Raw genomic sequence first — 20,251 nt, 5'->3', positions numbered from 1 at the left:
ATGTTGGTGTGACTGGAAGAGTGGTGTGCCAATACTGCCAGGACTACATGTTGGCGTGACTGGAAGAGTGGTGTGCCAATACTGCCAGGACTACATGTGTTTGTTGGTGTGACTGGAAGAGTGGTGTGCCAATACCCAACAGAAGCTACTGTTACTGGACTATTATGTTTGTTGTATTACCCCACACCCTGAATTAACACCAGTGAACAATACATGAAGCAAACAGACAACTGAACCAATATACAGGTAATTACACACAAGCACAGCTGAGTAATCATAACCATCAATGTTTATTGTTTCTTACTATCCTTCCTCTGCACCCAAACAAGAGAACCACAGAAAATGAATGTCTGCACTGTAGTTAAGGTCTCTCTAAGATACCAAAAGCTGATTTCACCTGAAACTTGACGTGCTTGCTCCGCGCCACCCCCCCCCCCCCCCCCCCCCCCCCGAACCCCCTTCACTTCCTCCCCTCCAGATTCAAACAGTGGCATCAAGCTGGACTTGTCATGAACATATCACAAAGACAGGGTCAGGGTCAGATTCTGAGTTTTTCCCTGAATGCAGTTTGAACTTACACAGATAGGGTGAGATCACATTAATAGTTTTGCCATCAATGTGCTTTGAACTTACAAAAGGATAGTGTAGGATCATGTTTACAGTTTTGCCATTAATGTGTTTTGAACTTACACTTAAAGTGCTAAGCCTGGGGTGTATACAAAGATCACTTTATATCAGTAAGCCTTCCACTCATAGTTTACACACTTCTTTCCTATTTGCAGGAATTTTAACTTCAGTGACAGTAAAATCACCAAAATTGGTGATACAAAGCTAATGTTTACTGAACACAACAGATACAATTTTACCATCACCTATACTGGAGGCAGCACTGAATGGTTTTTATCTACAGAAACAATTGCATGTCCTGCACTCACTGTCTATATACATTTTTTGTTTTGAATCAGAACTGATTGATCACCTGCAGCAATTTTTCTATGGAAGATTTAATGAAAGAAAAAATAAATTTGTTTCTTCTGTGGATAGTAGCAGTGTCATTTCTCGAGTAAACTGGATGGAAACCCAACCAGCCAACAGCATGTTGATGCCAAGCAAAAACAGTGGGGCTCCTGGTCCAGAAAATCTCTCTTAAAAAAAAAAAAAAAAAGGTGTGGAGGTGTGGAGTAAACGATGGTGAGAAGAATAATCCACAGTTTCCCATAGTTTTATACTTTTTGTGACCAGAAACTTATACACAATCTACCTACTCCCCATCTCACTTTTTTTCCTCCAAAGCAACAGCTGCTTCATGTCATGTTTAGTTGACACAGTGCACGGTGACACACTGTATCCTGCTAAATGCTTGACACAGTGCATGGTGACACACTGTACCCTGCTTAATGCTTGACACAGAGCATGGTAACACGCTATACCCTGCTTAATGCTTGACACAGAGCATGGTAACACACTATACCCTGCTTAATGGTTGACACAGAGCACAGTAACACACTGTACCCTGCTTAATGGTTGACACAGTGCACAGTAACACACTGTACCCTGCTTAATGGTTGACACAGTGCACAGTAACACACTGTACCCTGCTTACTGCTTGACACAGAGCACAGTAACACACTGTACCCTGCTTAATGGTTGACACAGAGCACAGTAACACACTGTACCCTGCTTAATGGTTGACACAGTGCATGGTAACACACTGTACCCCGCACAACACAGCTTCCACACCAATCACAGAGCAGCTGCCATCAGGTCACTCCATAACATCACACTCCACATCCAGTCCACAAGTGCTTTACATCACCACATCCAGTCCACAAGTGCCTCACATCACACACCACATCCAGTCCACAAGTGCTTCACATCACCACATCCAGTCCACAAGTGCCTCACATCATCACACTCCACATCCAGTCCACAAGTGCTTCACATCACCACATCCAGTCCACAAGTGCCTCACATCATCACACTCCACATCCAGTCCACAAGTGCCTCACATCATCACACTCCACATCCAGTCCACAAGTGCCTCACATCACTCCACATCCAGTCCACAAGTGCTACACATCATCACACTCCACATCCAGTCCACAAGTGCCTCACATCATCACACTCCACATCCAGTCCACAAGTGCCTCACATCACCACACACCACATCCAGTCGATAAGTGCTTCACATCACCACACCCAGTCCACAAGTGCCTCACATCATCACACTCCACATCCAGTCCACAAGTGCTTCACATCATCACACTCCACATCCAGTCCACAAGTGCCTCACATCATCACACTCCACATCCAGTCCACAAGTGCTTCACATCATCACACTCCACATCCAGTCCACAAGTGCCTCACATCACCACACTCCACATCCAGTCCACAAGTGCCTCACATCATCACACTCCACAAGTGCCTCACATCACCACATCCAGTCCACAAGTGCCTCACATCACCACACTCCACATCCAGTCCACAAGTGCCTCACATCATCACTCCACATCCAGTCCACAAGTGCTTCACATCACCACATCCAGTCCACAAGTGCTTCACGTCGCCACACTCTACACCCAGTCACATGCACACACACTCTGCAAATATTCCTGTTCAGATTGTCAAAGTGTTTCACACTCTGCATGTCCAAAGACAAGACAAGTGTCATGTTGGTCACCAAGAGCTGCAGCCCTCAGTCGACAATTCCCCCCCAACCCATCCATGTGTCTGGAGGGCTGTGTGGCTGTCACGTGACGCTGTCTGTGGCAAACCGGTAGAACAGCACCATTGGAGTTTCCTGGAAAAGACAAGCACCAAAGCTCATGGTGAAGGAACCGGCCAAAAGACAAGATGTGTGGAAATACAGAAATGACATCTGCTGCAATGAGCACATGCTTCAGTTACAATAGTTTGTTAGGTTTTCATTATGCACAAGGTTTTTTTTTCTGTTCTTTCTAAACCCACCCACTGAAGTGCCCCCCCCCCCCCCGAAACTCTCCACACAGCAGGGTATTCTCACTGTTCCTCTCTTCACGTAACACCAACTTTTTCATAACTGCTGCTACATCCATTCTTAACTGATCAAGTATAACATTGCTTGGGGAAATAAAAAGAGAAGAAAAAAAAACAATTTCTCAGATTTCTGCTATGCTGCTTGGTTTTGGTCCAAACCAATTTTTTTCTTTCAAGGAAAACAAAGCGTACAGGTACAGTACTGCCATGGAATTTTGTCAATAAAAAAACCAGAAAAGATAGAGACAGTTTGCCTCTTCACCCCTTGAATGATAAAAGAGAACACCGAAAAAGATGACTAAATGTATTGTGGCAGAACTGTAAATACGCTGGTCTGCCAATACAGTGTCCAGGAGGGTGTGGGTTGGAACCCCTGTCTCGCCCTTTCTTCCATGTTTGACTGGAAATCAACTGTCGTCATTTGGTGAGACCACAAACAGGGTCTGGTGTGCAAGGCAACGTAAGTGTTGTCCTGTGGCAACTTTCTTAAGAAGATAGTCACTCTGATAGGGAAATAAACATATATGCATACAGTCAAGGCCTGACTAAGCCTGTTGGGTTATGCTGCTGGTCAGGCATCTAATAAGTAGATGTGGTGTAGTGTATATTGATGTGGTGTAGTGTATGGTGTAGTGTATGTAGATGTGGTGTAGTGTATAATGATTGTCCAAATGCAGTGATGCCTCCTTGAGAAACAAACAAAAACTAAATGTTCCCAATTCACCCCCTGCATGTTCAATCAGAACACACTGTTTCTAATCACCCCTGCACGTTCAATCAGAACACAGCAGTGGACTTCCCAATTCACCCCCTGCATGTTCAATCAGAACACAGCAGTGGACTGTTCCCAATTCACCCCCTGCATGTTCAATCAGAACACAGAAGTGGACTGTTCCTAATCACCCCTGCATGTTCAATCAGAACACAGCAGTGGACTGTTCCCAATTCACCCCCTGCATGTTCAATCAGAACACACTGTTCCTAATCACCCCTACACGTTAATCAGAACACAGAAATGGACTGTTCCTAATCACCCCTGCATGTTCAATCAGAACACAGCAGTGGACTGTTCCCAATTCACCCCCTGCATGTTCAATCAGAACACAGCAGTGGACTGTTCCCAATTCACCCCCTGCATGTTCAATCAGAACACAGACGTGGACTGTTCCTAATCACCCCTACACGTTAATCAGAACACAGAAATGGACTGTTCCTAATCACCCCTGCACGTTCAATCAGAACACAGAAGTGGACTGTTCCTAATCACCCCTACATGTTAATCAGAACACAGAAATGGACTGTTCCTAATCACCCCTGCATGTTCAATCAGAACACAGCAGTGGACTGTTCCCAATTCACCCCCTGCATGTTCAATCAGAACACAGAAGTTGACTGTTCCTAATCACCCCTGCACGTTCAATCAGAACACAGAAATGGACTGTTCCTAATCACCCCTGCACATTCAATCAGAACACAGAAATGGACTGTTCCTAATCACCCCTGCACGTTAATCAGAACACAGAAATGGACTGTTCCTAATCACCCCTGCACATTCAATCAGAACACAGAAGTGGACTGTTCCTAATCACCCCTGCACGTTAATCAGAACACAGAAATGGACTGTTCCTAATCACCCCTGCACATTCAATCAGAACACAGAAGTGGACTGTTCCTAATCACCCCTGCACGTTAATCAGAACACAGAAATGGACTGTTCCTGCAGGCCCCCTTACCTTTCCATACCAGGTCATCAGGTAGATCTGTTTGAGTGATGTTTCCTCAGCCTGCACTTCATTGTCGCAGAGTATCTCAAACTGGAGAACAAATGGGTGTATTAACAACAAACGCATGATGCGCTGAGCTGACAAACAACTTCAAATGACATACTACTGGCACATGTTTCAGTCTGATCTAGGAGTCTGATTTATCTACAGCAACGATAGCAAATACCTGCTGTGGAATCACATATGCTAACAGGCAACGCTATGACAAATATCTGCTATGGAATCGCGTTTGCTTTTATTTGCGATCCATTTGTTGGTCAGTCATGCCTACTTATGGACACATTGTGACTGGTGACTTCTGAGTGAGTGTGATGTGGGGAGACTGGTGACTTCTGAGTGTGATGTGGGGAGACTGGTGACTTCTGAGTGTGATGTGGGCAGACTGGTGACTTCTGAGTGAGTGTGATGTGGGGAGACTGGTGACTTCTGAGTGTGATGTGGGGAGACTGGTGACTTCTGAGTGTGATGTGGGGAGACTGGTGACTTCTGAGTGTGATGTGGGGAGACTGGTGACTTCTAACTGAGGGTCACCCACTTCATGAATGTCTTCAGAGTTGTGCTCCAATGTCACTGCCGTTGTCAGCGTCAGTCGTACAATGTCTGACTGCCGTTGCAGTTGTCTGCGTCTGTTGTACAATGACTGTCACTGCCGTTGTCTGCGTCAGTCGTACAATGTCTGACTGTCACTGCAGTTGTCTGCGTCTGTTGTACAATGTCTGACTGTCACTGCCGTTGTCTGCGTCAGTCATCAGAAGTCACCAGTCTCCCCACATGACACTCAGAAGTCACCAGTCTCCCCACATGACACTCACTCAGAAGTCACCAGTCTCCCCACATGACACTCACTCAGAAGTCACCAGTCTCCCCACATCACACTCAGAAGTCACCAGTCTGCCCACATCACACTCACTCAGAAGTCACCAGTCTGCCCACATCACACTCAGAAGTCACCAGTCTGCCCACATCACACTCACTCAGAAGTCACCAGTCTGCCCACATCACACTCACTCAGAAGTCACCAGTCTGCCCACATCACACTCAGTCAGAAGTCACCAGTCTCCCCACATCACACTCAGAAGTCACTGGTCTCCCCACATCACACTCACTCAGAAGTCACCAGTCTCCCCACATGACACTCAGAAGTCACCAGTCTCCCCACATGACACTCACTCAGAAGTCACCAGTCTCCCCACATGACACTCACTCAGAAGTCACCAGTCTCCCCACATCACACTCAGAAGTCACCAGTCTGCCCACATCACACTCAGTTAGAAGTCACCAGTCTGCCCACATCACACTCACTCAGAAGTCACCAGTCTGCCCACATCACACTCACTCAGAAGTCACCAGTCTCCCCACATCACACTCAGAAGTCACCAGTCTGCCCACATCACACTCAGAAGTCACCAGTCTCCCCACACCACACTCAGTCAGAAGTCACCAGTCTGCCCACATCACACTCAGAAGTCACCAGCCTCCCCACATCACACTCAGTCAGAAGTCACCAGTCTGCCCACATCATACTCTGAAGTCACCAGTCTGCCCACATCACACTCAGAAGTCACTAGTCTCCCCACATGACACTCACTCAGAAGTCACCAGTCTCCCCACATCACACTCAGAAGTCACCAGTCTCCCCACATCACACTCATTAGTCACCAGTCTGCCCACATCACACTCACTCAGAAGTCACCAGTCTGCCCACATCACACTCAGAAGTCACCAGTCTGCCCACATCACACTCAGAAGTCACCAGTCTGCCCACATCACACTCAGAAGTCACCAGTCTCCCCACATCACACTCAGAAGTCACCAGTCTCCCCACATCACACTCAGAAGTCACCAGTCTGCCCACATCACACTCACTCAGAAGTCACCAGTCTGCCCACATCACACTCAGAAGTCACCAGTCTGCCCACATCACACTCACTCAGAAGTCACCAGTCTGCCCACATCACACTCACTCAGAAGTCACCAGTCTCCCCACATCACACTCAGAAGTCACCAGTCTGCCCACATCACACTCAGAAGTCACCAGTCTGCCCACATCACACTCAGTTAGAAGTCACCAGTCTGCCCACATCACACTCAGTTAGAAGTCACCAGTCTGCCCACATCACACTCAGAAGTCACCAGTCTCCCCACATCACACTCACTCAGAAGTCACCAGTCTCCCCACATCACACTCAGAAGTCACCAGTCTGCCCACATCACACTCAGAAGTCACCAGTCTCCCCACATCACACTCACTCAGAAGTCACCAGTCTGCCCACATCACACTCAGAAGTCACCAGTCTCCCCACATCACACTCAGAAGTCACCAGTCTGCCCACATCACACTCAGAAGTCACCAGTCTCCCCACATCACACTCACTCAGAAGTCACCAGGCTGCCCACATCACACTCAGAAGTCACCAGTCTCCCCACATCACACTCAGTCAGAAGTCACCAGTCTGCCCACATCACACTCAGTCAGAAGTCACCAGTCTCCCCACATCACACTCAGAAGTCACCAGTCTCCCCACATTACATTCAGTTAGAAGTCACCAGTCTCCCCACATCACACTCAGTAAGAAGTCACCAGTCTGCCCACATCACACTCACTCAGAAGTCACCAGTCTGCCCACATCACACTCAGTCAGAAGTCACCAGTCTGCCCACATCACACTCAGTCAGAAGTCACCAGTCTGCCCACATCACACTCAGTCAGAAGTCACCAGTCTCCCCACATCACACTCAGTCAGAAGTCACCAGTCTGCCCACATCACACTCAGTCAGAAGTCACCAGTCTGCCCACATCACACTCAGTCAGAAGTCACCAGTCTGCCCACATCACACTCAGTCAGAAGTCACCAGTCTGCCCACATCACACTCAGAAGTCACCAGTCTGCCCACATCACACTCAGTCAGAAGTCACCAGTCTGCCCACACCACACTCAGTCAGAAGTCACCAGTCTGCCCACATCACACTCAGAAGTCACCAGTCTGCCCACATCACACTCAGTCAGAAGTCACCAGTCTGCCCACATCACACTCAGTCAGAAGTCACCAGTCTCCCTACACCACACTCAGTCAGAAGTCACCAGTCTGCCCACATCACACTCAGAAGTCACCAGTCTGCCCACACCACACTCAGTCAGAAGTCACCAGTCTGCCCACATCACACTCAGAAGTCACCAGTCTCCCCACATCACACTCAGTCAGAAGTCACCAGTCTGCCCACATCACACTCAGTCAGAAGTCACCAGTCTGCCCACATCACACTCTGACGTCACCAGTCTCCCCACATCACACTCACTCAGAAGTCACCAGTCTGCCCACATCACACTCAGTAAGAAGTCACCAGTCTGCCCACATCACACTCAGTCAGAAGTAACCAGTCTCGCCACATCACACTCAGAAGTCACCAGTCTGCCCACATCACTCAGAAGTCACCAGTCTGCCCACATCACACTCAGTCAGGAGTCACCAGTCTCGCCACATCACACTCAGTCAGGAGTCACCAGTCTGCCCACATCACACTCAGTCATAAGTCACCAGTCTGCCCACATCACACTCAGAAGTCACCAGTCTGCCCACATCACACTCAGTCAGGAGTCACCAGTCTCCCCACATCACACTCAGAAGTCACCAGTCTCCCCACATCACACTCAGTCAGAAGTCACCAGTCTGCCCACATCACACTCAGAAGTCACCAGTCTGCCCACATCACACTCAGAAGTCACCAGTCTCCCCACATCACACTCAGAAGTCACCAGTCTGCCCACATCACACTCAGTCAGGAGTCACCAGTCTCCCCACATCACACTCAGAAGTCACCAGTCTCCCCACATCACACTCAGAAGTCACCAGTCTCCCCACATCACACTCAGAAGTCACCAGTCTGCCCACATCACACTCAGTCAGGAGTCACCAGTCTCCCCACATCACACTCAGAAGTCACCAGTCTCCCCACATCACACTCAGGAGTCACCAGTCTCCCCACATCACACTCAGAAGTCACCAGTCTCCCCACATCATCCTCGGGTCAGGCTGAGAGCCGGCCATGGACTGAACAATCACACCCTGACACTGCATGTCTGACCAAGACTGCACAAGGCAGGCAGTGGTGGAGTTTGAACCCACAACCTACCAGTTACCACTCAAAGATGCTGGCCACTTTGTCAAAACTTAGAGGTACAGTTTTGTCCACAAATAAACCAATGGTTGAGAGATGCACATATCTAAATGATTTAAGTGACACCCACAGTGTCAAAACCTGAGGTACATTTCTGTCCATAATAAAACCAATGGATGTGAGATGCACATATCTAAATGATTTAAGTGACACCCACAGTGTCAAAACTTAGAGGTACATTTCTGTCCATAATAAAACCAATGGATGCGAGATGCAGACACCTGCATGAAATGACACCCACAATACCTTGAGGTCAGGTGGAACGGCCAGTTTTTTGTACAACATGGCTTTCAGGTGAGAAATCAGCACACGAATGGAGCAGCGCACAAACTTCTTCTCCAACTGACGCAGCTGTAATCGCTGCCCACCGTGACTCAGCTCCTGAGGGCTGCAACAGGTCAATGAGATATGGACATCTTGGCAAGTAAGACAGTTAAATTTACTTCTTCTTAGTGTAACACATTATTCTTAACAACACTAAACAGCATAAGTAGTTTTAATTATGCAGAACAGTTCTCTCTCCTATAATCTCTAAGAATGGACAGTAACATTCTTGAAAATGACAGTGGCAGTGCTTGCAGCAATCAACTGACAGTAACAGTCCTGAAATGACAGTGGCAGTGCTTGCAACAATCAACTGACAGTAACAGTCCTGAAATGACAGTGGCAGTGCTTGCAACAATCAGTTCCCCTTACCACAGGCGTTCCAGGCAGAGACAGATCTGTTCGTCGTAGGCAAACTTGTGTCCGTCAGGTGTGTTGATGAGGGTGGACAGCTTGGGAGGGGAGAGCACTTCTGTTGGCAAACACAGGAACAGGATCACACACAACCTTCAGGGTATCACAGTCTCATAAACAAAGGCAAACAAAACAATGTAGAACAACAAGCATGCTACTCAGTTCACTGTTAGCACCACCGTTCATTGCTACCTCCAATATGAAACACACAGAATGACATCATAAAGACACATAGAATGACATCACAAAGACAATATGGAACAAACAGAATGACATCAAGAAGACAATGATTACACAGAATGACATTATGAAGACAATGATTACACAGAATGACATTATGAAGATAATATGGAACACAGACTGACATCATGGCAACAATGAACACACAGAATGACATCACGGAGACACACATTTTGCTGACATGGTGTGTACCTGCTTTCTTTCCAGGTTTCTTTGGAGTGACCACCCCTCTGGACTTGTTGAAATCTTCTCTCCGTTTCTCTTCATCTGCAACACGGCCGTGTCAATGTTTCACTGCCATCCTAACACTGTCAATGTTTCACTGCCATCCTAACACTGTCAAACAATGTTTCACTGCCATCCTAACACTGTCAAACAATGTTTCACTGCCATCCTAACACTGTCAATGTTTCACTGCCATCCTAACACTGTCAATGTTTCACTGCCATACTAACACTGTCAATGTTTCACTGCCATCCTAACACTGTCAATGTTTCACTGCCATCCTAACACTGTCAAACAATGTTTCACTGCCATCCTAACACTGTCAATGTTTCACTGCCATCCTAACACTGTCAAACAATGTTTCACTGCCATCCTAACACTGTCAACAATGTTTCACTGCCATCCTAACACTGTCAAACAATGTTTCACTGCCATCCTAACACTGTCAAACAATGTTTCACTGCCATCCTAACACTGTCAAACAATGTTTCACTGCCATCCTAACACTGTCAATGTTTCACTGCCATCCTAACAATGTCAAACAATGTTTCACTGCCATCCTAACACTGTCAATGTTTCACTGCCATCCTAACACTGTCAAACAATGTTTCACTGCCATCCTAACACTGTCAATGTTTCACTGCCATCCTAACACTGTCAAACAATGTTTCACTGCCATCCTAACACTGTCAAACAATGTTTCACTGCCATCCTAACACTGTCAAACAATGTTTCACTGCCATCCTAACACTGTCAATGTTTCACTGCCATCCTAACACTGTCAAACAATGTTTCACTGCCATCCTAACACTGTCAAACAATGTTTCACTGCCATCCTAACACTGTCAATGTTTCACTGCCATCCTAACACTGTCAAACAATGTTTCACTGCCATCCTAACACTGTCAATGTTTCACTGCCTTCCTAACACTGTCAAACAATGTTTCACTGCCATCCTAACACTGTCAAACAATGTTTCACTGCCATCCTAACACTGTCAATGTTTCACTGCCATCCTAAGACTGTCAAACAATGTTTCTCTGCCATCCTAACACTGTCAATGTTTCACTGCCATCCTAACACTGTCAAACAATGTTTCACTGCCATCCTAACACTGTCAATGTTTCACTGCCATCCTAACACTGTCAAACAATGTTTCACTGCCATCCTAACACTGTCAATGTTTCACTGCCATCCTAACACTGTCAATGTTTCACTGCCATCCTAACACTGTCAAACAATGTTTCACTGCCATCCTAACACTGTCAATGTTTCACTGCCATCCTAACACTGTCAAACAATGTTTCACTGCCATCCTAACACTGTCAAACAATGTTTCACTGCCATCCTAACACTGTCAATGTTTCACTGCCATCCTAACACTGTCAAACAATGTTTCACTGCCATCCTAACACTGTCAATGTTTCACTGCCTTCCTAACACTGTCAAACAATGTTTCACTGCCATCCTAACACTGTCAAACAATGTTTCACTGCCATCCTAACACTGTCAATGTTTCACTGCCATCCTAAGACTGTCAAACAATGTTTCTCTGCCATCCTAACACTGTCAATGTTTCACTGCCATCCTAACACTGTCAAACAATGTTTCACTGCCATCCTAACACTGTCAATGTTTCACTGCCATCCTAACACTGTCAAACAATGTTTCACTGCCATCCTAAGACTGTCAATGTTTCACTGCCATCCTAACACTGTCAATGTTTCACTGCCATCCTAACACTGTCAAACAATGTTTCACTGCCATCCTAACACTGTCAATGTTTCACTGCCATCCTAACACTGTCAAACAATGTTTCACTGCCATCCTAACACTGTCAAACAATGTTTCACTGCCATCCTAACACTGTCAATGTTTCACTGCCATCCTAACACTGTCAAACAATGTTTCACTGCCCTCCTAACACTGTCAATGTTTCACTGCCATCCTAACACTGTCAAACAATGTTTCACTGCCATCCTAACACTATCAAACAATGTTTCACTACCATCCTAACACTGTCAAACAATGCTTTACTGCAATCGTTACACTGTCAAACAATCATTGTTACATTGTCAAAAAACTGCTTCTTTGTAATTGTTACATGTCAAACAATGTTTCAATGTGATCATTGCAGTGTCAAGCAATGTTACAATGTGATTATCACACTATCAAACAATGTTTCAATGTGATTATCACAGTGTCAAACAATGTTTCAATGTGATTATCACAGTGTCACACAATGTTTCAATGTGATTATCACAGTGTCAAACAATGTTTCAATGTGGTTGTTACACTGTCAAACAATATTTCAATGTGATCATTACACTGTAACACTGTTTCATTGTGATTATCACACTGTCAAACACTGTTTCATTCAATCATTGTGATGATCATATTGTCAAACATTGTTTCAATGTGATTATAACACTGTCAAACAATGTTTCAAAGTGATCATTACAATATGTGGTTTTTACACTGTCAAACAATGTTTCAATGTGATCCTTACATCTTCAATGTTTCAGAGTGACTAATACACTTGCAAATAATGTTCCATTAAGTCTATGAACACTGCAATGGTTTTATGTATGACCCAACAGTGAATGAAGGAGAGAGAATGAAAGAGACAGAGACAGACAAACTGATAGTGACTCAACTCAAACTCTTGGTCTGACTTTAAGTACTATGGTATCAGTCTATTCATAATCCACAGCAATAAAATCACCAGACCATTATTCACGCATATCTGATTCAATAGTATGAACGGTAACAGAGTTGTCAGAAGCAAGGGAGATAAGCAGTAAGGGTCACTGACTGTCCAGCAGGTGAGGCACCAGCTTGTAGACAATGTCCTGCAGAGTGCGGTCAGCACGCAGGTGGAACAGGGGGTGGGTCTCGTGCACCTTCAGGTTACACTGCGGGCAGTGCTTGCTGCTCTGCAGGTACTTGACAATGCACGTCTTGCAGACTGAAATCATGTTCACACATGAAAACACACACATCAACACATGAAAACACACACATGTCAACACATGAAAACACACACACACATACATGAACACACATGCACTCACATGAACACACACACACATACTCACATGCACACACACACACACACACACACACATGAACACACACATACATGAAAACACACACACACACACATTGTGAATACACACATATGAACACACACACATACTCACATGAACATATACCATTCACACAACATTTTCACACTTCTTCCACCCTCCCCTCTCCACACCAAGTTGCTGACAAGACAGGACTTTCTACCAGCACCATACCTCTCTTCACCTGCCTCTCTCTCCACACCATGTTGCTGACAAGACAGGACTTTCTACCAGCACCGTACCTCTCTTCACCTGCCTCTCTCTCCACACCATGTTGCTGACAAGACAGGACTTTCTACAGACACTGTACCTCTCTTCACCTGCCTCTCTCTCCACATCATGTTGCTGACAAGACAGGACTTTCTACAGACACTGTACCTCTCTTCACCTGCCTCTCTCTCCACACCATGTTGCTGACAAGACAGGACTTTCTACCAGCACCGAACCTCTCTTCACCTGCCTCTCTCTCCACACCATGTTGCTGACAAGACAGGACTTTCTACCAGCACCGTACCTCTCTTCACCTGCCTCTCTCTCCACACCATGTTGCTGACAAGACAGGACTTTCTACAGACACTGTACCTCTCTTCACCTGCCTCTCTCTCCACACCATGTTGCTGACAAGACAGGACTTTCCACAGACACTGTACCTCTCTTCACCTGCCTCTCTCTCCACACCATGTTGCTGACAAGACAGGACTTTCCACAGACACTGTACCTCTCTTCACCTGCCTCTCTCTCCACACCATGTTGCTGACAAGACAGGACTTTCTACCAGCACCGAACCTCTCTTCACCTGCCTCTCTCTCCACACCATGTTGCTGACAAGACAGGACTTTCTACAGACACTGTACCTCTCTTCACCTGCCTCTCTCTCCACACCATGTTGCTGACAAGACAGGACTTTCTACCAGCACCGTACCTCTCTTCACCTGCCTCTCTCTCCACACCATGTTGCTGACAAGACAGGACTTTCTACCAGCACCGAACCTCTCTTCACTTGCCTCTCTCTCCACACCATGTTGCTGACAAGACAGGACTTTCTACAGACACTGTACCTCTCTTCACCTGCCTCTCTCTCCACACCATGTTGCTGACAAGACAGGACTTTCTACAGACACTGTACCTCTCTTCACCTGCCTCTCTCTCCACACCATGTTGCTGACAAGACAGGACTTTCTACAGACACTGTACCTCTCTTCACCTGCCTCTCTCTCCACACCATGTTGCTGACAAGACAGGACTTTCTACAGACACTGTACCTCTCTTCACCTGCCTCTCTCTCCACACCATGTTGCTGACAAGACAGGACTTTCTACCAGCACCGTACCTCTCTTCACCTGCCTCTCTCTCCACACCATGTTGCTGACAAGACAGGACTTTCTACAGACACTGTACCTCTCTTCACCTGCCTCTCTCTCCACACCATGTTGCTGACAAGACAGGACTTTCTACCAGCACCGTACCTCTCTTCACCTGCCTCTCTCTCCACACCATGTTGCTGACAAGACAGGACTTTCTACCAGCACCGTACCTCTCTTCACCTGCCTCTCTCTCCACACCATGTTGCTGACAAGACAGGACTTTCTACAGACACTGTACCTCTCTTCACCTGCCTCTCTCTCCAACCATTCAACTTTTTATATTGTCACCTTTATCCACTACTTCCAATACACAATACCCTTTCAAAAATACAAGTCAGGGGAAAATCAACTGACAAAAAGAAAGGAACAAGAAACTACTTACACTTCACAGGTGTGCAGACATTCTGTGATGAAATTACTTAACAGGTGAGCAGATATTCAGTGTTCAAACTACATACAGGTGAGCAGACATTCAGTGATCAAACTACATACAGGTGTGCAGACATTCAGTGATCAAACTACACACAGGTGTGCAGACATTCAGTGATCAAACTACACACAGGTGTGCAGATATTCAGTGATCAAACTACATACAGGTATGCAGACATTCAGTGATCAAACTACATACAGGTGAGCAGACATTCAGTGATCAAACTACATACAGGTATGCAGACATTCAGTGATCAAACTACATACAGGGTGCAGACATTCTGTTATCAAACTACATACAGGTATGCAGACATTCAGTGATCAAACTACATTCTGGTGTGCAGACATTCTGTGATCAAACTACATACAGGTGAGCAGACATTCAGTGATCAAACTACATACAGGTGAGCAGACATTCAGTGATCAAACTACATTCTGGTGTGCAGACATTCTGTGATCAAACTACATACAGGTGAGCAGACATTCAGTGATCAAACTACATACAGGTGAGCAGACATTCAGTGATCAAACTACACACAGGTGTGCAGACATTCAGTGATCAAACTACATACAGGTGTGCAGACATTCTGTGATCAAACTACACACAGGTGTGCAGACATTCAGTGATCAAACTACACACAGGGTGCAGACATTCAGTGATCAAACTACATACAGGTGTGCAGACATTCAGTGATCAAACTACACACAGGTGTGCAGACATTCAGTGATCAAACTACATACAGGGTGCAGACATTCTGTGATCAAACTACACACAGGTGTGCAGATATTCAGTGTTCAAACTACATACAGGTGTGCAGACATTCAGTGATCAAACTACACACAGGTGTGCAGACATTCTGTGATCAAACTACATACAGGTATGCAGACATTCTGTGATCAAACTACATTCTGGTGTGCAGACATTCTGTTATCAAATCAAACTACATACAGGTGTGCAGACATTCAGTGATCAAACTACATACAGGTGTGCAGACATTCTGTGATCAAACTACATACAGGTGTGCAGACATTCAGTGATCAAACTACATACAGGTATGCAGACATTCTGTGATCAAACTACATACAGGTATGCAGACATTCAGTGATCAAACTACATACAGGTGTGCAGACATTCAGTGATCAAACTACATACAGGTGTGCAGACATTCAGTGATCAAACTACATACAGGTATGCAGACATTCAGTGATCAAACTACATACAGGTATGCAGACATTCAGTGATCAAACTACATACAGGTGTGCAGACATTCAGTGATCAAACTACATACAGGTGTGCAGACATTCAGTGATCAAATCAAACTACACACAGGGTGCAGACATTCTGTGATCAAACTACATACAGGTGTGCAGACATTCAGTGATCAAACTACATACAGGTGTGCAGACATTCAGTGATCAAACTACACACAGGTGTGCAGACATTCAGTGATCAAACTACACACAGGTGTGCAGACATTCTGTGATCAAACTACATACAGGTGTGCAGACATTCTGTGATCAAACTACATACAGGTGTGCAGACATTCAGTGATCAAACTACATACAGGTGTGCAGACATTCAGTGATCAAACTACATACAGGGTGCAGACATTCTGTGATCAAACTACACACAGGTGTGCAGACATTCTGTGATCAAACTACATACAGGTATGCAGACATTCTGTTATCAAACTACATACAGGTGTGGAGACATTCTGTTATCAAACTACATACAGGTGTGGAGACATTCTGTTATCAAACTACATACAGGTGTGCAGACATTCTGTTATCAAATCAAATCAAACTACATACAGGTGTGGAGACATTCAGTGATCAAACTACATACAGGTGTGCAGACATTCTGTGATCAAACTACATTCTGGTGTGCAGACATTCTGTGATCAAACTACATTCTGGTGTGCAGACATTCTGTGATCAAACTACATTCTGGTATGCAGACATTCTGTGATCAAACTACACACAGGGTGCAGACATTCAGTGATCAAACTACATACAGGTGTGCAGACATTCAGTGATCAAACTACATACAGGTGTGCAGACATTCTGTTATCAAACTACACACAGGTGTGCAGACATTCTGTGATCAAACTACATTCTGGTGTGCAGACATTCTGTGATCAAACTACATTCTGGTATGCAGACATTCTGTGATCAAACTACATACAGGTGTGCAGACATTCAGTGATCAAACTACATACAGGTATGCAGACATTCAGTGATCAAACTACATACAGGTGTGCAGACATTCAGTGATCAAACTACATACAGGTATGCAGACATTCAGTGATAGCTACTTACAGGTATGCAGACATTCTGTGATGGTGGTAGCGTCGATGAAATAGCCAGCACACAAAGAACACACGATGTGAGGATTGATGTCTCGGATACGTATCTTCAGCGGCTGAAACCAAACAAGTTGTAGTACTTTATCAATGCAGAATTAAAAAGTAGCATTAAAAAAAAATCTTTCTTCATTCCACCTTGAGATCCATATTTCAACTCCTAGTTTATTTCTTCTTCTTCGTTTATGGGCTGCCACTCCCACCTTCACTTGTTTACATATGTACATGAGTGGACTTGTACATGTATGACCGTTTTTAACCCGCCATGTATGAAACCATACTCTGCTTTTGGGGAGTGGGGGGTGGGGGTGCATGCTGGGTATATTCCTTTCCATAACCCACCGAACATTGACATGGATAACTGGATCTTTAACGTGTGGATTTGATCTGCTTGCGTATACACACAAAAGGGGTACAGGCACAAGCAGGTCTGCACACGCTGACCTGGGAGATGAGAAAAATATCCACCTTTTACCCACCATGCGCCACCGAGATTTGAACCCAAGACCCTCAGATTGAAAATCCAACACTTTAACCACTCGACTATTGCGCTTGTCTCGAGTTTATTTAACTCAAATGAGTGAGTATCAATGTGTACATTGATTGTTGATTGTTACAGAAATAACCACTCGACTATTGCACTTGTCTCGAGTTTATTTACCTCAAATGAGTGAGTATCAATGTGTACATTGATTGTTGATTGTTACACTTACAGAAATTATACATTTCATATCTTTGAAACCAGACCTACTGATGTATATTTATATAATAGATTGAAAAAAATCAACTCCCATAAAAAGTGTCTCCACTCATTCCAGCATAGTTCAAGTTTAGCATTGCACCGGCCGGCCTGAGGTATCACGTTAAAAAACACCCAAATCAGAATACTGTACTCTTCGTTGTAGGGATAGTCTAGTCTCTAGAGGCCTGAAACCACAATACTTTATACACCCTTTCTTTTGGCAGTCATACTTCTCACTTTTGAAACGTGTGATTTTTGGACATTAAAAAGGTATAACTGAATTTTAGTTTTATAAGAAACATAACAGCAAAACCACTGCAACAACCACAGTACTGTGACCCTGATTCCCCAGCTGACCACAAAAAGGTTTGGTCACTGATGGGGTTTGTTTTCTGACAGGATTCACAATCTTGCCAGGGGTGTTGTGCAGAAACTGGCTGGGTGGGTATGTAATACATCGTTTTCTCCTGAAGCTATCATGTTTAAAAAAAAAAGTTGTTCAATGGCATGCCTCATGTGGCCCTCTTGACTTCGATCAAGACCAAGATAAATAAGGTCTTGTCCATGGCCTTCACAATTCAGAGCTCTAACTTAAATTAAAATTACCCTATCAAACTATGAATCCTTTCAAAATATTTGTTCAGAGATGCAACTGATTAAAAGATTGTTCTAAGATGTGAATGAATTCAACAGAATGATGAGCTTTATCAACAATCAGCTTCATCAACAACGAAGGAAGAGCGTATAAAGCCTTTGTACATCCTTTGCTGGAGTATGGCTTATCCGTCTGGGACCCTTCCACCAAGAAGAACACTGACAGACTGGAAGCCATACAGCATCAAGCAGCGCACTTCATCCTGGGCAGGTACCGGAACACCTCAAGTGTCAACGAAATGCTAGAGTTGTTGAGTTGGCCCTCTCTGAAGAAGTGATGCAAGACCTCCAGGCTCCTGATCAAGTTGATGCTGTACACAATTTACATCAATCAAGCTCACTGTCTGAACCTCGATACAAAACAGCCCACTGCCGTCTCACCAACGCCGAGGACACAACCAACAGTTTTCCACCATCACCACCAGAACACAGTACAGACGCTCTTCATTTTTACCTAGGACCATCAGAGACTGGAACTGCCAGCCCCAAGTAGCTGTGGTGGCCAACACGCTAGACACTTTTGTGTCAAGGGTCTCCAAGCAGTAAACAACACTTCCAGTGCCCCCCCCCCCCCCACCACCCAACTCCCACGCCACCTCCTCCACCCCACCCCGATGCCTTCTGTCCCTCCTCCCCCCCCCTCCCCACCCCCAATTCCCCTGAACAGCAGTGGAATGATGCCACCTTAACCTGTACCCTCTTCTTCACAGCATCAAGGAACACCAAATGCAAAATATTAGTAGGGAACATCCCCTCCAGTTTCATGTGCCAGAATAATCAATCTGCATGACTGTGAAGAGGAAGACGAAGACGAGCCACAGTCCTCAGTTTGCTTAGCTTTTTACAAATGATGGTTGCATATACATGAAAACTGTTGTTTATCTGCATCCCAAGCGTGCTATTAAGGACACTAAAATAAAACATTAAGGACACTAAAATAAAACATTAAGGACACTAAAATAAAACATTATCCGACTGACAGCAGTTCAAAGTGTTGACTCACTGTGTTTAATAAAAAAATAAAACAAAATTTTAATTTTGTTGACCACAGCAACCGGAAAAGACGAAACTTGAGCAGTGCAGTGCACAATCGATGCTGTAGTTAATTAATTGGCCACTTGTAATTGTCACACAACCATCACATATGCCGTTGATTTTCTAAACAGTACAATCCCACATACAATAATCCAGCAGTGCACACCTCTTCAACAAACGAAGGATTCATTGTGGTTGACCAGAACGATGGTTGCCAAACCCTCGTAGCTCTCAGTAATTTTCTGCTACCTCCACCGCGCCCCTGACATCTCGCGCAATAAGGGAGATCATTGTAGATGGACAAAATTTAATTTCGTATTCCATTGGTACAGCCTTATGATAGATAATTTTCACATT

The 20,251-nt window shown here is 45.1% G+C and overlaps 1 protein-coding gene across 6 annotated transcripts; it reads right to left on the bottom strand.

Annotated features, from left to right (window-relative positions):
• Positions 1 to 271: 271 nt before the first annotated feature.
• On the bottom strand, positions 272 to 20,172 carry LOC143293362 (polycomb group RING finger protein 1-like). 6 transcript variants are annotated; one of them, XR_013056766.1, is made up of 9 exons: positions 20,061 to 20,172; positions 17,420 to 17,522; positions 12,995 to 13,147; positions 10,147 to 10,221; positions 9,673 to 9,772; positions 9,223 to 9,364; positions 4,749 to 4,829; positions 1,901 to 2,800; positions 272 to 1,836 (listed from the first exon to the last, which is right to left on the bottom strand). XR_013056766.1 is itself a non-coding variant. In XM_076604167.1 (8 exons), the coding sequence occupies exons 1-8, from the start codon at positions 20,082 to 20,084 to the stop codon at positions 2,750 to 2,752; spliced, it is 729 nt and encodes a 242-aa protein (XP_076460282.1). In that variant the 5' UTR covers positions 20,085 to 20,172; the 3' UTR covers positions 272 to 2,749. The 6 variants fall into 6 exon arrangements, 1 of the variants encoding a protein (XP_076460282.1); XR_013056767.1 differs by having other exon boundaries at positions 1,968 to 2,800; XR_013056763.1 differs by having other exon boundaries at positions 272 to 2,362; positions 2,426 to 2,800.
• Positions 20,173 to 20,251: the final 79 nt, after the last annotated feature.

Source organism: Babylonia areolata, chromosome 19 (genome assembly GCF_041734735.1).
Source record: "Babylonia areolata isolate BAREFJ2019XMU chromosome 19, ASM4173473v1, whole genome shotgun sequence".
Taxonomy (NCBI): Eukaryota; Metazoa; Mollusca; class Gastropoda; order Neogastropoda; family Buccinidae; genus Babylonia; species Babylonia areolata.
This window is presented reverse-complemented; position numbering and strand designations above follow the sequence as displayed.

What these genes read in the sequence shown, in the direction of transcription:
- LOC143293362 (XM_076604167.1), bottom strand. Translation starts at nt 20,084, where the DNA reads ATGAATCCTTCGTTTGTTGAAGAG. An exon ending in GGTGCCTCACCTGCTGGACA is followed by an intron (nt 10,222 to 12,994) that starts GTCAGTGACCCT and finishes GCCGTGTTGCAG; the next exon opens with ATGAAGAGAAACGGAGAGAA. An exon ending in CTCTGCCTGGAACGCCTGTG is followed by an intron (nt 9,365 to 9,672) that starts GTAAGGGGAACT and finishes GACCTGTTGCAG; the next exon opens with CCCTCAGGAGCTGAGTCACG.